We start from the raw sequence: 14,992 nt of genomic DNA on the forward strand, positions 1-14,992 counted from the left end.
GAAATTTCATGTTTATATCCTTATATTCATGTATTTATTTTGCAAGGAGATTTGTGGACTCTTTAAACCTTGGAAATTCAAGCCTTCAGTTCTAGGAAATTTGCTTGACTTATTTCTTTGATGATTTCTTTGCTTCCTCTTTCTGGAACTCCTATTATTTAGATTTTGGACCTCCTGGGCTGATTTCTCCATTTTTCTTATATTTTCACTATTTCTCTTGCCTTGATTTTTGTTCTGCTTTTGGGAGACTTCCCAACTTCATCTTTCAATCTGTCTATTGAATTTTTTTAAAAGATTTTATTTATTTATTTTGACAGAGAGAAACACAGCACAAGAGGGAACACAGTCAGGGGGATTGGGAGAGGGAGAAGCAGGCCTGATGCAGGGCTCAGTCCAGGACCCTGGGATCATGACCTGAGCTGAAGGCAGATGCTTAACAACTGAGCCACCCAGGCGCCCCTATTGAATTTCTAATTTCTGTTTTCTATTGAATTTTTAATTTCTGTCTTCATGCTGAATTTCCAAGAGCTCTTTTATTTTCATTTTTTTAAAAAATTAGGGTATCCTATTTTTGTTTCCAGAATTGGTATCTGTGCATATCCCTGAGATGAATGATAGGCTTTTTTTTTGTTTTGTTTTCTTCTCCCTGTCTAGTTTGTTTTTTCTAGGTGTCCTTTTTCCCCATTCATTTTGGTTTCCTCCTTTTATGTTAGAGGTATGCCATGGATGGATATTTGGTAATCCTTGGGGATATGCCCATATTTATGATTGGGATACTAAAGTCCTTAATAGGATTTTAAGCTCATTGGTTGTGGCATTGAATTGTAAGTATACAGTTGTAAAATGTATGCTTTTAAAAGTAATTTAATAAATTTTTAGAGTTGTGCAGTCATTGCTATAATCTAGTATTTTGTTTGTATCGCTATAGAATAATGCAGCTTGGACCATTTGGTGAAACCTCCTGTGTTTTATCTTTAGAACTTAGGCTGGTGAGATCCAGAGAAGGATCTTCTAATCTTCTGCGTTGAGAATAAGAGTTTGACTCCTAGTATTCTAGGAGCCTAGAAAGGGAAGAAGGATGGGTGTCTCAGCATTCAGTATATTCTCTTAATTACCCTGTTTTTAATATGATACTCTTACATTTGACTGTGCCTAACATCCCTAATCCAGAAATGATGTGTTTTACCTTCCAGAGACTAGACCTCCAGTTTTCTGCTAGGATGGGGAGGGCAGCCACCCAGTGGTATAGAGTAGGGCAAGAGATTTAGGGATCTAACTGCATCTTACATAACTGTCACAGAATCTGCCTTTAGGACTCTCCCTTTCCCCTGCACTTCATCTCCAGTTTCAGAAGTATATGGTGCTACCAGTTCCTGTGCCTTTTGAGGATTCTGCTGCATAGATAAATGGATTGGTTTTTAGCTTTGAATTAAGCCTCCTTGAATCAGTTACTGCTCATCCATCATTGGCTCTTTTTTTTTTTTTTTTTTTTGCTGTTCTTGCCTTCTCTCCTGTTCTCCTCATTCTTTGGGGTTTAATTCCTTGAAAAGACCGTTTCTTTATTATGGCTCTAGTGAGATTTCAAGATGTAGATGCCTATGTTCAATTTGCCATCTTTACCAAGCATTCATTCCTGTGGACTCTTCACTTTTAACTCCTTATATTTCTACATTGTTTAAAATTTATAATGAGAACCTACTTATTTTACATATAAAGTTTTTATAAGCAGCTTTATTGAGGCATTATTTACATACCATGAAATTCACCCATACCGATTGTACAATGCAAGTTTTTTTTTAATTAAATTCAATTTAATTAACATATACTATATTTTATTAGTTTCAGGGGTAGAATTTCGTGATTCATTAGTTGCATAGAGCCCCAATGCTCATTACCTCACGTGCCCTCCTTAATGCCGGTCACCCCATCCCCCCACCCACCTCCCCTCCAGCAACCCTCAGTTTGTTTCCTATAGTTAAGAATCTCTCATGGTTTGTATCCCTTTCTGTTTTCATCTTATTTTATTTTTCCTTCCCTTCTCCTATGTTCATCTGTTTTGTTTCTTAAATTCCATGTATGAGTGAAATCATACAGTATATTTCTTTCTCTGGCTGACTTATTTCACTTAGCATAATACCCTCTAGTTCCATCTTGCTGTCATCGCAAACAGCAAGATTTCATTCTTTTTGATGGCTGAGTAATATTCCATTGTATATGTATGCCACATCTTCTTTATCCATCCATCAGTGGACATCTGGGCTCTTTCATATTTTGGACATTGCTTCTATAAACTTTAGGGTACATGTGCCTCTTGGAATCACGATGTTTGTATACCTACATATTTATCCAAAGGATACAATGCAGTGGTTTTATTAAATGTTTAGACTTGTTCAGCCATCACCACAGTCTCCTTTTAGAGCATTCTCATCACCTTGAAAAGTTCCCTTATTTCCTTTAACAGTTCATTCAAACTCCCATGCCCAGCCCTAGAATACCACTGATCTTCTTTCTGTCTGTTCAAATTTGTCCTTCTCGACATTTTATATAAATGTTCATGCAAAGTGTGTCTAGTTTTTTGCTTAGCATAAAGTTTGCAAGTTTCATCCATGTTGTAACATGTGTCAGTACTTCATTCCTTTTTATATCCTAATATTCCATTGTATTGATATACTACATTTTTTTTTAAAGATTTTATTTATTTATTTAACAGAGAGAGACACTGCAAAAGAGGGAACACAAGCGGGGGAGTGGGAGAGGGAGAAGCAGGCTCCTGGCTGAGCAGGGAGCCCGATGTGGGGCTCAGTCCCAGGACCCGGGGATCATGACCTGAGCCGAAGGCAGATGCTTAACGACTGAGCCACCCAGGCGCCCGATATACTACATTTTTAAAAAAGATTTTTAATTTATTCATTTGAGACAGAGAAAAAGCAACAGCATGAGTGGGGGTGAGGGGGCAGGTAGAGGGAGAGGGAGAAGCAGACTCCCTGCTGAGCAGGGAGCCCAGCACAGGGCTTAATCCCAGGACCCCAGGATCATGACCTGAGCCGAAGTCAGATGCTTAACCATCTGAGTCACCCAGGCACTCCTGATACACTGTTTTTAATCCATTCATCAGTTGATGGGCATTTCGGTTGTTTCTACTTTTTGGCTATAAATAATGCTCATTCATGTATGAATTTTGTGTGGCTGTATATTTTCACTTCTCTTGGGTATATACCCAGGAGTGGAATTGCTAGGTCATATGGTAGTTCTATGTTGAACCTTCTGAGGAACTGCCAGGCTGTTTTCCACCGTGGCTGCACCATTTTACACTCCTACAAGCAATTTGGAGGGTTCCAATTTCTCTGTATCTTCCCCCACATCTGTTATTCTCTGTTTTTTGATTATAGCCATTTTAGTGGGCGTGAAGTGGTATCTCATTGTGGTTTTGGTCTGCATTTCTCAGTGGGTAATGATGTTGAGCGTCTTTTCATGTGTTTATTGGCCATTTGTTTATGTCTTTGTAGAAATGTCTTTCCTGTTGTTGATCTCTAATTTAATTCCATGGTGTCAAAGAATACATTTTATGTGTTTTTAATCCTTCTAAATTTATTGTGATGTATTTTGTGGCCTAGCATATGGTCTGTCCTGAAGAATGATCTATATGTGGTTAAAAAGAATGTGTCTTCTGCAGATCTTGGGTAGAATGTCCTGTATATGTCAGTCAGGTTGAATTGAATGATAGTATTGTTCAAATTTTCTGTAACTTTGCCAATTTTTATTCTAATTCTGTTAATTATTGAGATCTCTTTGAGGTCTGTTTCGGCTTTGACTTTCTGCTTGGCTCTTTTGAATCGTTAATGTGTATGCACACAGCTAAGCTTGTAAGACCAGTGAGAGTTCTCTCTTGTGTCAGCTGTGCCTTTGAGCAGCCCCAGCCAGAAATTTGTGTGCCCTATCCAGGACTACATTCTCAGGCTAGCAGATCTGACCAGTTGGCCTCTTTTGCTAACCCCTCTGGGAGGTCATTTCCACTGAGAGCACCACTAGGCCTGGGCATTGCCCACTGCTCCAGATGAAAGTGAGCCCTCTTGGATGATGTCGTTAGAGCCTGCCTCATCCTGGAAGAACCCGCACTCTGACAGAGCTGGGGTGGGATGGACGGAAGCAGCTCTGAGCCAGAACATCAGAGGTTCCTACTGCTTTTATCCAGAGTTCAGCAGTTTTTATATCATCAGTGTTTCTTAGCAACATAAGTAGGCCTCCCAGAAGTATTGGAACACACCAAGCATGTTTGCATCTCAGGATCTTTGTACTTCTTCAACGTGCCATGAATATTCTTTTCCCAGAGAGTCCCCTGGCTTGTTCTCTCAATTCATTCAGGCCACTGCTTATATGACTTCTCATTAGAGAGCGCTTTTCCGTGACTACTCTATCTAAAGTAATATTTACCCACTCCTAACCAATTACTACTCTCGTGTGTAAATCTTATTACTACCTGGCACTTTGGTAATTAGTTTTGACTGTATTTTCTTCTAAAATGCAAGCATAGGATCAGGGACTGTATCTATTTTGTTCTTTAATATAGCCTCAGAGCCTAGAATAGAGCCTGGTACACAGTGAATGAATACATGAGTTGAAGTCACTGGCTTTTTTAAAAAGAGGTTTGTGGTTATTAGACATAATGATAACTTAACCGATTCCTTGCATCTTTCTAGCTCCTTAGCACTTATTTACAAAGCGTTTTTATGCCCACATCACTTCATTTCATCCCCCATTGGCCCTCTGAGGTGGCATTATCCCCATTTTATAGATGAGAAACTTGTGGCTTAGAGTGGGACAGCTTTGCCTAAGGACATATGGGATATGTCCTTATATCTCTTGATTCTAGTAGTTGTTAATATTACCACTCAGAGCCCTCACCTGTGGAAAACAAAAGGTGTTGTAGTGGAAAGTGATGAAATCCCCTTTTCTGCAGAGTTTTAGGAAGCAAACAGACCTGTTAAACTGTGTTTACAGTATACATCGGGGAGCCCCAGGGCCACCTGATTATGAAGAGGCTGCTGAGTAACTTTGTTCCCACTTTGGGTTTCTAGTTAAATTTTGTTGGGTGGACTAGTGGGGAGAAAAGAAATTAGAGCAGAAAAATACCAAAATATGTACTTTGACAGGGAAAGACCTCTGTTGGATTTTAGAACTGGAAGTGACTTAATTAAAGTCACCCTTCAAATTATACTGCTCCTCTTCGTCCACATTCCTCAACTGTTGGAACTTGAGACCAAGAGGACAGACTAAGTGCCCGTGGTCACCAAAGCTATTTGCTTACATATAACTGGCACTGGCAGTTTTTAAGTTATGCCCTGCACCAGTGATCCTATTAGAATCTATAAGATTGCCAGTTTTCCTTTTCTTAGTATGTCAAATGTGGTAAATACCAGTCTCCCAACGGGAGTTCTTGTCTAATATTCCACTAGGTAAGTTCCCTCACTAAGCTACTGTCATTCTGACTTCTGACTTGCCTCTCTCCAGAGGCCCCCAAGGGCAGGCAGGAGGGGCGTTCACCCTCTCTCTGTCTCCCATACCAGACGATGAGCTGCTTTAGGACAAGGGCTGTCTTTTTCAGCTTTGTGCCTCTGTCAACAGTATCCATCACAGTATCTTACTGAGCACAAAATGGGTGCTCTGAAAATATCTAAAACAGTTGAATTATGCCAATATATATTAAAAGATCCCTATTGCCTCTCTGGTCCTATGCTGTAATCATTTAATCTCTGTCAGAAATCTCATGTTTTGGAGCTACTCTGGCTCTTGAATCTGTGTGGTAAACAGTAATGGTATGATATTTTTTTGAGTGGACCTGCCCTAACACCTGCTGCACTTGGCCCAGGTTTGTTATAGTTTGCGTAGAGAAATCAAGTTGCTGAGATTATGGCAGATTCAATTAGTAGTGGTGATAAGGTTCATTCTCAGGGCAAAAGCTTAGTGAAATGTATAGCATCCAGTCCAGGGAGAAATTCACTGTCCTCTTGAGGCAAGGGTCTCCTGATATTCTGTATCTTCAGGTTGAGGCAAGGGTACCTGATGACATAACGGGTCCAGTAGGTTTTGGTAAGGAAAGGAAAAGGAGAGGCAAAAGCCTGTCTGGACTCCATTTACCATATTGGAAAGAAGTAAGGAATTATAATGATAAACTTTGTAAAATTCCAAACTTTTGATCGTCTTTCCACATTTTGTACTTTATTACCTGTTAAGTGTGGAGAGTGAAATTGAATGAATAAGAAAGAACTGTGAGTTTGTCTTCAGAGTTTGGACTAGGGAAGGCAAATAGAGAATTTGTAAGCTTGCTTCTCCATTCACAACTAGGCTGTTGGTAGGAGAAGGAAGCCCCCAAGGGACTGAGTGGATAGTAGAGGCTAAAAGAAGAGAGGGAAGCTGACCGAGTTCCTGGGACTGGCTACACAAAGGTGGAGAGTTTAGAGGATGATGTGGGTTTGAGGAGGGGTGTCAGGATGAGATATCTTTTGGGCATTGGTGATCCTCGTAGTTTAAGCGTCGTGTCAAGCTGGACCTGATGAAACTGGCTTTTCTCTGCTGTACAGAATGTGAAGACGGTGTCTGAGACCCCTGCAGTGCCACCAGTTTCAGAAGATGAAGATGATGATGATGATGCTACCCCACCTCCAGTGATTGCTCCACGCCCAGAGCACACAAAATCTGTGAGTCTGTAGGGGTGTGGATAGCTTTGGGATTTATTAGAGCTTGCAGGGGTGGGAGGGGTTGGTGCTGAGGCCTAGAGGTTTAATACTCTGGTAGGGGTCCTTGGATTTTGGAGCTAGTGAAATCACGGAACCACCTTGACTGAAAAGTACTTTCTGTGTGATTAAAGACAAGAAATGGTATATTTATCACTGGTTTGCAGATAGTCCTGAAGTATCCTAGATAATTGGTGTTTCTGCTAACTCAGCCCTAGTTTACTTAGCCTGTTCTCCAAAGACAGGAAGATACACAGAATTAATGTTATTTAGTGCAGGACTAACATAAATTATTCTAGTCTCCTGGGAAGCAACAAATTAGTCTGCTGCAGATCTTTTCTTCCCTGTTAAATGTGTAGCATTCTGCCTCTTAGAAAATCATTGGTGATACTGAAAGACCCAAAGGAATTTATAAATACATTAGTGCTATTAATATGCTGGACATCAGGAGTGCATTTTGATGCTGGGTATTGGCAGTGATTTTTATTTAACTTCCTCTGAGGTTTTTGCATCTCAGAATAACCACAGTCCCTCTGCCCTCACTTTGTACAGTCTGGTCCTCTTGCCTTTTACTTGATTTAGCATCACTGAACACTGACCTCTCATCAAATGATGCTATATTAGTGTTTCTTTGCTTGGGCTTTTTATATGACAAGAGCTTTATAATGGAAGAATGATCTAGGGCTTAAACTCTGTGATAATACAAAAAAAGTGCCTTTGGAGTAGAGCATTCAGGGAGGTATTCAAGCAGAAGTTGGTTGACTGACTATAGGACATGCTGTGGGGGAAATTCAAGGGGTTTAGATGATCGTTTAGGATGGGAACTTACAAACAGGATCTATGGAATCACCCTTTCTTTAGGTCACAAAGTCACCTTAACGAAAATGAGCTTCAAAATTGGGGAGTTGCCAAGATAGCTCACATTGATATGGCCTTTTTTCAGCTTGCAAGCATGTTCTTTTAAACCATGAACTTCTCAAAAATAGAGGAAATATATATGAATTGGTAGTGCTTAGTTCCTGGCAGGTATCAGAAAGACAATAAATACTGAGTGAAGAAATGAATTAATAAATTTGATCTTCATAGCATTCCTTTCTAAAAAGACATTGTTTTGCATTGTTTTATTTATTTATTTATTTTTTAAGATTTCATTTATTTGACAGAGAGAGACACAGTGAGAGAGGGAACACAAGCAGAGGGAGAAGCAGGCTTCCCGCTGAGCAGGGAGCCCCATGTGGGACTCGATCCCAGGACCCCGGGACCATGACCTGTGCCGAAGGCAGACACTTAACAACTGAGCCACCCAGATGCCCTAAAAAGACATTGTTAATTCCTAATTTATGTTGTGTATAGTGAGAACAAGGAAGGCCATTCCACCCACAGAGAATGGGCCTGGGCACAGAGGAGGAGGAACATAGATTTTGACCTAGGAGAAGGGGTGAGTTTATTGGGATTTGTTCTTCGGTGGATATTCTAACACAGACATGTGTAAGAGGCTCCCGAGTGTCCCGTGTGCTAACAAAGACTGGCCTTGCCAAATTCTTGCACCAACAATACAGGTATACACACGGTCTGTGATAGAACCGCTTCCTGTTACTCCAACTCGGGATGCGGCTACATCTCCTATTTCACCTACTGAGAATAATACCACTCCACCAGATGCTCTGACCCGGAATACTGAGAAGCAGAAGAAGAAGCCTAAAATGTCTGATGAGGAGATCTTGGAGAAATTACGTAAGCACTTTGTAGCTTTCTGAACTTTCCTTTTGTATGTGACTGAATGAGCACAAAAATGGAAAAACATTGCTAAAAAAGGATCCCGATCCTAGGCTTGGTCTATGTGGCTGGCTGGCTATGCTTGCTACCTTAGCCATATAAGGTGTGCTTCTCACCTTACCCCTGCACCCACCTCCTCTGTCTCAAGCAGCCACGATTGGATATCACGTTAGGATGGGAATTGAGGAGAGTGGATAGCATACTTCGAGGGCTAGGCATCACTCAAACTTAGGCATGGGTTATGGAGATGAAAAATAGCTTTTATCTAGTGAGTAGTCTGGAATGTTGTGTTGAAAAAGACTGAGGCCTTGCCCATACCTAGTAGGAAAGATTGCTGTGATTATTGATGCTTGCCATTGACTTAGGAAAAGACTGGTCTGCCATCTTGGTTGTAGGGAAAGAGGGAAGAGAAACTAACATTTTGTGAGCCTGTACTGTGTACCAAAGGACAAGCAGGGTATTTTCTTGATTTTTTTTTTTTGGTTCCTTTATTGCTCATATTAACCCTGTGAAGACAGACATCATAATCTTCATTTCTTGCAGTTAAGGTATTTGAGGCTCAGGGATGCTAAATACCCTGCCCGAGATCACACAGCCAGAAAGTGACAGGGCTGGGGTCAGAGCCCAACTTGTGCTCCTGTAATTAGAGCATGCTGCCTCTTGCTCTCAGGTGGAAACTTCCATTTTGCTTTCTTTAGTGGTCAGAAGTGGGGTATATTAGAGTAGCTTCTTTCTGTGTTTCAGTAAACTGCAAGAGAATTCATATTAGAAGGAGGGACTAGATTGACCTTTGGGCTTGGAAAAATTTGATGTGACCTTTCATCTATCCTTTTGTACCTATTTGCTTCTAAGGGGATTTGATGTGACTGTTTTGGCCAAATCCACAAACTAATATTGCTCTCAAAAGCCTAGGTTTCTGGTTCTTTAGCTTAGCAGCTCTCAATTTCTTCCTGATGATTCTTGTTTGATTTTTTATAATTACACTCTTTTAAAAGTTGCCCTTGCCCAAAGCCCTTATGAAATGATGAAGTAAGAAAAGCCACTTACCTAGCCATCTGTTTACTCCTATATATAGTGTTTTTCTCTGAACCAGATTTGTTTTAAAGCAATCATACTTAGAACATAGAATTATGAAAAGCAGACTGGCCTGAGAGTTAAGGGCACTTAGGTTGAAGCCCCAGCCCTGCCACTGACTTGGGTCTTGGGCAATTTCGTCCTGTTCTCTAGGCCTCCTTTTGCTTATCTTTTAAATAGGGATGTTAATACCTCTCTTCCTTGTAAATCAGATGAGATATATGTGAAAAGTATCAACTCTTAGTAATTGGTGTTAGGGAGAGCACACTGGACTGGGACACTGAAAACCAAACTCCTAATCTTAGCTCTGACACCAGTTTGACGTGTGACCTTGGGGGGAACTTTTTTTTTCTGTGGGCCTCAGTTTCACCATTTCTAGAGTACAAGTTGTGAAACCCAACCTCCCTCACACCTCTCTATCTTTGCACTTGAATTACTGTCTGCTGTAACCTCTTCTCCGACTTTCTGGCTAACTCCTACTTACCCTATAAAAATCAGTCCAGATATCACTTCCTTTCTGAAACCTTTCCAGTCTGTATTTTATGGCCTCTTTCTGTCTTGCAACAGTTGTATTTTCATGGAACTTTATGCTTACGTTTCTGTCTCCTCCATGAGACTGAGCTTCTTGAGAGCAGGGACTATTTTAACTGTGTCTCATCTATCCCTTTATTCTTAGTATTCAACATAGGGCTTGGTACATAGTAAGTGAGCATATTAAATGATTAAGTGTTTATTGAATGAATGAATTTAAAAATGAATGAACTGTGAGTAAAAGCAGTAAGGAGATGAAACTTTTGGTTGGAACTTACAGGTAAAAGCTAAGGGCCTGCCTAGTATGGCTTTGGGCATTGGAGGTAGTTCTTTAATCCTTGCCAGCTGCAGGATTTGGGGGAATACGGGGCCTATTTTGTATCTTGATCTGAGAAAAAATGATTCACGGTCTCTGTTTCTTTCAAAGGGAGCATAGTGAGTGTGGGCGATCCTAAGAAGAAATATACGCGGTTTGAGAAGATTGGACAAGGGTTAGTAGGGGGCATTTTCTTTCCCTAGAGAAATGACTTAAAAATTGTGTATGCTGGTATATATGATTTTGCTTTTGTTTTGCCTCTCATAAACCTTGTTCTTTCTCTACCTCATCCCTCACCCATTTGAAGGTGTTATGTTAGGCTGACTTCAGGTTTGGCAGAATTATGCTTTGTAGAAGAGATGTGCCATTAGCTGGCCATGTTGCTAAAAATAACCCTTCAGTGAGAATGCAAAAACCATTTATTTTCTTAGCACAAAACCTGCTTCCCAAATTACAGCTCTGCTTTTTCAGATTAACCCTGTTTACCTGGCACTGAGACCTACCAGCACTAATATGAAATGGAAGGCTCAGAACTGCAGACCCTTCTGCTAGTGTAATGGGACCTGTTTTTCTAGGTAGATGCCAGGATTCATGTCTGTTCTCTGATTTCTTCTCTGCATCTTGCATGCTGCCCTCAGTGTACTGAACTCAGCAGATCTTAACCGAGTTCCTGTTTATGTGCTAGGCAGTATGAATACAGCTATGAATCTGACACAAACTTTGTCTTCAAAGACCTCATGTTTATGGAAAGAGACTGTCAAACACAAAATTATAATATACTTTGATAAGTCTTAAAACTGGCCATTATTTTGAGCAAAAGAAGCCAGATATAAAAGAGCAGAAAGTGTATGATTTTGTTTATATGAAGTTCAAGAACAGGCAAAACTAATTTATGCTAATAGAAGTAAGAATGAATGGTTGTGTCTGGGAAGGGCATGTGAATTGGGAAGGAGCATAAGGAACCTTTGGGGGTGATCTTAGTGGTGAACACATGGGTGTGTACATACTGAAAAATCATCGAGTTGTACACTTTAAGATTTGTGCAGATTAGTTGTTATACCTCTGTATAAAAAAGCAAAATAGTAAGATTTCTGCAGACCTACCCAAGTAGCTAAAATTAAAAAGAAACTGGAAAAAAAGTACCTGATTTGTAGAAAGCGCTCAGTGTTAATTTCATGAAAGCATTGTTGCTAATGAAGTCTTTGAAGTTTTCTGTTTCAGTTTTCTTTCTTGTGCATCCAAGAATATTCAAAAATAAGATAAAGCATTGCATTATATAATGCAATCATTATATAATGATATATTTGTACAGCATTCTACAGCTTACATCTGTTATTTGCATCTTTTGTTTAATTTAATCCTTGAAATCACCCTGGACATGAGTGGATCTTATCTTTTCCTGGTCCAGCACTTTTCCTACTAGACATGCTTTTGTGAGTCTGAACTGGTATAAGGTAGTTAACACCTTGAAGAGAAATTATTTTGCTCGCCTCAAAATAATCTGGGATGGCATTTCCTTTAGCTATTACATTGAGATACTAAGAATGTAGCAGAAAGGTACACAGACAAGTATGGGCAAGTCAGTTTCCATTTCTGGACTTCAGTTTCTTCATCCATAAATTTAAGGGAGAGGTTGTGGACTCAGAGCCTTTCACCTCCAGAACTTCTGACCTTTTTTTTTTTTTCCATTCAGATGTATGTGGCCCATAAATAGGCAACATCTGCAAAATGTTTTTTTCCTTGCTTACTTGACAGTTCTGTTAGTGCTAAGGGAGGAATGAAATATTTATTAAGCACCTATGCTGATGTTTCCCCTTTCCATGATTTTAAAATATAAGTGCCAGGGCACCTGGCTGGGTCAGTCAGTAGAGCATGCAAGTTTTGATCTCAGGGTTGTGAGTTCAAGCCCCATGTTGGGCATGGAGCCTACTTTAAAAAAAAAGTTAAAGAAAGAAATGCCACACAAATATGATGAATTGGAACTATTATAATTTTTGCTTGCTTTTTTCCCCCTTTAAGACCTGAAGTTTTTTTTTTTTTTTTTTGGACCTGGAATTCATATGTCTTTTCAAGGTAGAAATAATCAAGTATTAACTAGTGGGCCTGACTTCTAGACCTCTGTAATCATGGAGACATAGTCCCAAAATGTCCAGTCCCCTGGGGCCTGGGCATATTTGCCCTTTAAGAATGATGCTTCTGGTAGGATGGGGGAGGATGGGTGTAGGAAGATAGACACCAGCTTTATGACAGAAAATGGCTAAAGATAGAATGACCAGGCAATGGGAAGGTAACTGCCAACACACATAATCCAATTCTTATAGCCCATATATTATGATCACAATTTCCTGGCATGGTAGGTAGGCTTCCAACTAAAGAGCGGTGGTGTGGAAGCTGGTGACCATAATTTCTAGCCTCAAGGCATACTTACAAGTGACTTTTCTCCCTAAATTGACCTGACTTCTCTGGATAGCATAATCTCAGGGCTTGCCTAGAATGCATTTTGGTAATACGTGGACTTTAAAATTTCTTCAAATTGCACATAATATAGCTGACATATGGCATGTACAGTTAGAAATATTGTTGTATATCACTCACCTACAAATATACAGGGCTCATGATTATAAAGTGAAGTTTTCAGATATTTAGAATGGACATGATTGCTTTCCTAACCATTATTCGTAGTATTTCTCTGCCTCCCTTCCTCCTACTCTCTCTTTTGTATGTGTGAGTGTGTATATGTGAGTGTATGTATGTATATTACACATATACACATATATGTATAGTGAGATTGTTTTTACCTTGGAGATGGGATAAAAATTATATCAGATTTTCTGGGAGCATATGCGTTGGAAAAAACATTTAATATTTTGTGTTTGAAAAAAATGAAAAATAATCTATTCTATGATATAAACTGCAAAATAAAACTCATATCCTCTTATATCATAAATGTTTGAAAATACTGTTCTAAAGGTTCATAGTATAAAAGCAGGAAAGGCACCATGAGATTATATTTCCAGTTTTTTAGTTGTTATAGTTTTTTAATGTAAATTATAATTGACTATAACACACATAAGTGTACAACTCAATGAATTTTTAGAAAATGAACACACCCATGTAACCAGTACCTACATTAAGAAACAGATCATTACTGTTACCCCAGAAGTCCATACCTCTTTTTGCTAAAAATATAAGCCATCCCCTCACCTCATTCTGAAAATTTCCCTTGGGCCCCTTTTCCCTCACTCCTCACCCCTGGTTGAAAACTAGATCTTATCTTACCGAGGTTTACAGATGAAGAGTTCGAGGCCATAAGGGGTTAAAGGAACCTGTCAAGGGTGATGGAGAAGAGGAGAGGAAGCAAGAGCAGGAGACTAGCATATATTGAAGACCTATTTTATATTCTAGGCACTTGGCTAAGTGCTTTATGAACCAATTGATTTAAATTCTCTTATCTCTTATCTTTACCAATGAGGAAAGTGAAGCTCAGAGAAATTAACTTGTTCAAGGTCATATAGCTAGTAGGTACTACATAGACGTTTCAGATTGGAACTTAGGTCTGTTGGCCACTAGAGCCTGTATTCTCTTTCTACCACATACTGCCTCTCACATATGAGAATAGAGTAGGGGGTGTTGGGAGGATTATTTTTGCTGCTGTTGTTATTAACACTTGCGTTGCCAGATTGTATGTAAAGCTGCATTTGACAGATGTCACTTCATTTAATACCTATGTTTTTTGTCTTTCTCTCTCTCTCACCTGTTGTTCAGTGCTTCAGGCACTGTGTACACGGCAATGGATGTGGCCACAGGTCAGGAGGTGAGTATTAACCACCAACTATTTCTCCTTCAGTTCTACTGTTTTATTATTATTATTATTATTATTATTATTATTATTATTTTTGGTTAATTTTGGTTAATTTTTGGTTAATTTTTAGCTCAATAGGAATACTTCTAGTTTCTTACTATAGCAGACTAGAACTAAACAGAGTAGTAACATGATGAGATTTACAGATTTTGGAAAAAGTCTCTGTGGCTACAGTGTGGAGAATAGATTGGAGGAGATAAGCTTGGAACAGGTGAGTCAGGCGGTTATTGTGTAATTCTAGGTGAGAGATGATGGTTTGGACTAAGGTGGTAACATAGTATGAATGGGGGGAAGTGGCTGGATTTGAGAGGTACTTAGATAGATTTGAGAGAATTTGGTGAGTGACTAAATGTGAGAATGACTCACAATTGAGTGATCCTGGTCAAGGAAAAAGTAAAAAGGTGGAGGTGTAGGTTTAAAGAAGTTGGATACTGCCTGAGAGACCTTCTTGTGGAACTGCCTAGTGGGCTATAGTGTGTATAAGCTTGGTATTAGAGAAATCTGATGTGGAAGAGATTTAACTTTTTTTTCTTTAAAGATTTATTTATTTAGAGTGAGCAAGTGAGCAGGGGGGAGGGGTGGAGGGAGAGGAAGAGAGAGAATCCCAAGTAGACTCTGTGCCAAGTGTGGAACCCTATGCAGGGCTCAGTCCCACAACCCTGAGATCATGACCTGAGCCAAAATCAAGAGTTGGACGTTGAA

The 14,992-nt window shown here is 39.6% G+C and overlaps 1 protein-coding gene across 5 annotated transcripts in view; it reads left to right on the forward strand.

Annotated features, from left to right (window-relative positions):
* Positions 1-14,992, forward strand: part of PAK1 (p21 (RAC1) activated kinase 1) — a 150,066-nt gene that overhangs the window by 111,394 nt on the left and 23,680 nt on the right. For all 5 annotated transcript variants that reach the window (XM_027580607.2, XM_027580609.2, XM_027580610.2 and 2 more), the window contains exons 6-9: positions 6,579-6,695; positions 8,291-8,465; positions 10,540-10,603; positions 14,194-14,242. In XM_027580607.2, coding sequence (XP_027436408.1) covers positions 6,579-6,695; positions 8,291-8,465; positions 10,540-10,603; positions 14,194-14,242 — 405 coding nt within the window. The remainder of the gene's footprint in view (positions 1-6,578; positions 6,696-8,290; positions 8,466-10,539; positions 10,604-14,193; positions 14,243-14,992) is intronic.

The sequence above is a fragment of the Zalophus californianus genome, chromosome 11, assembly GCF_009762305.2.
Source record: "Zalophus californianus isolate mZalCal1 chromosome 11, mZalCal1.pri.v2, whole genome shotgun sequence".
NCBI lineage: Eukaryota > Metazoa > Chordata > Mammalia > Carnivora > Otariidae > Zalophus > Zalophus californianus.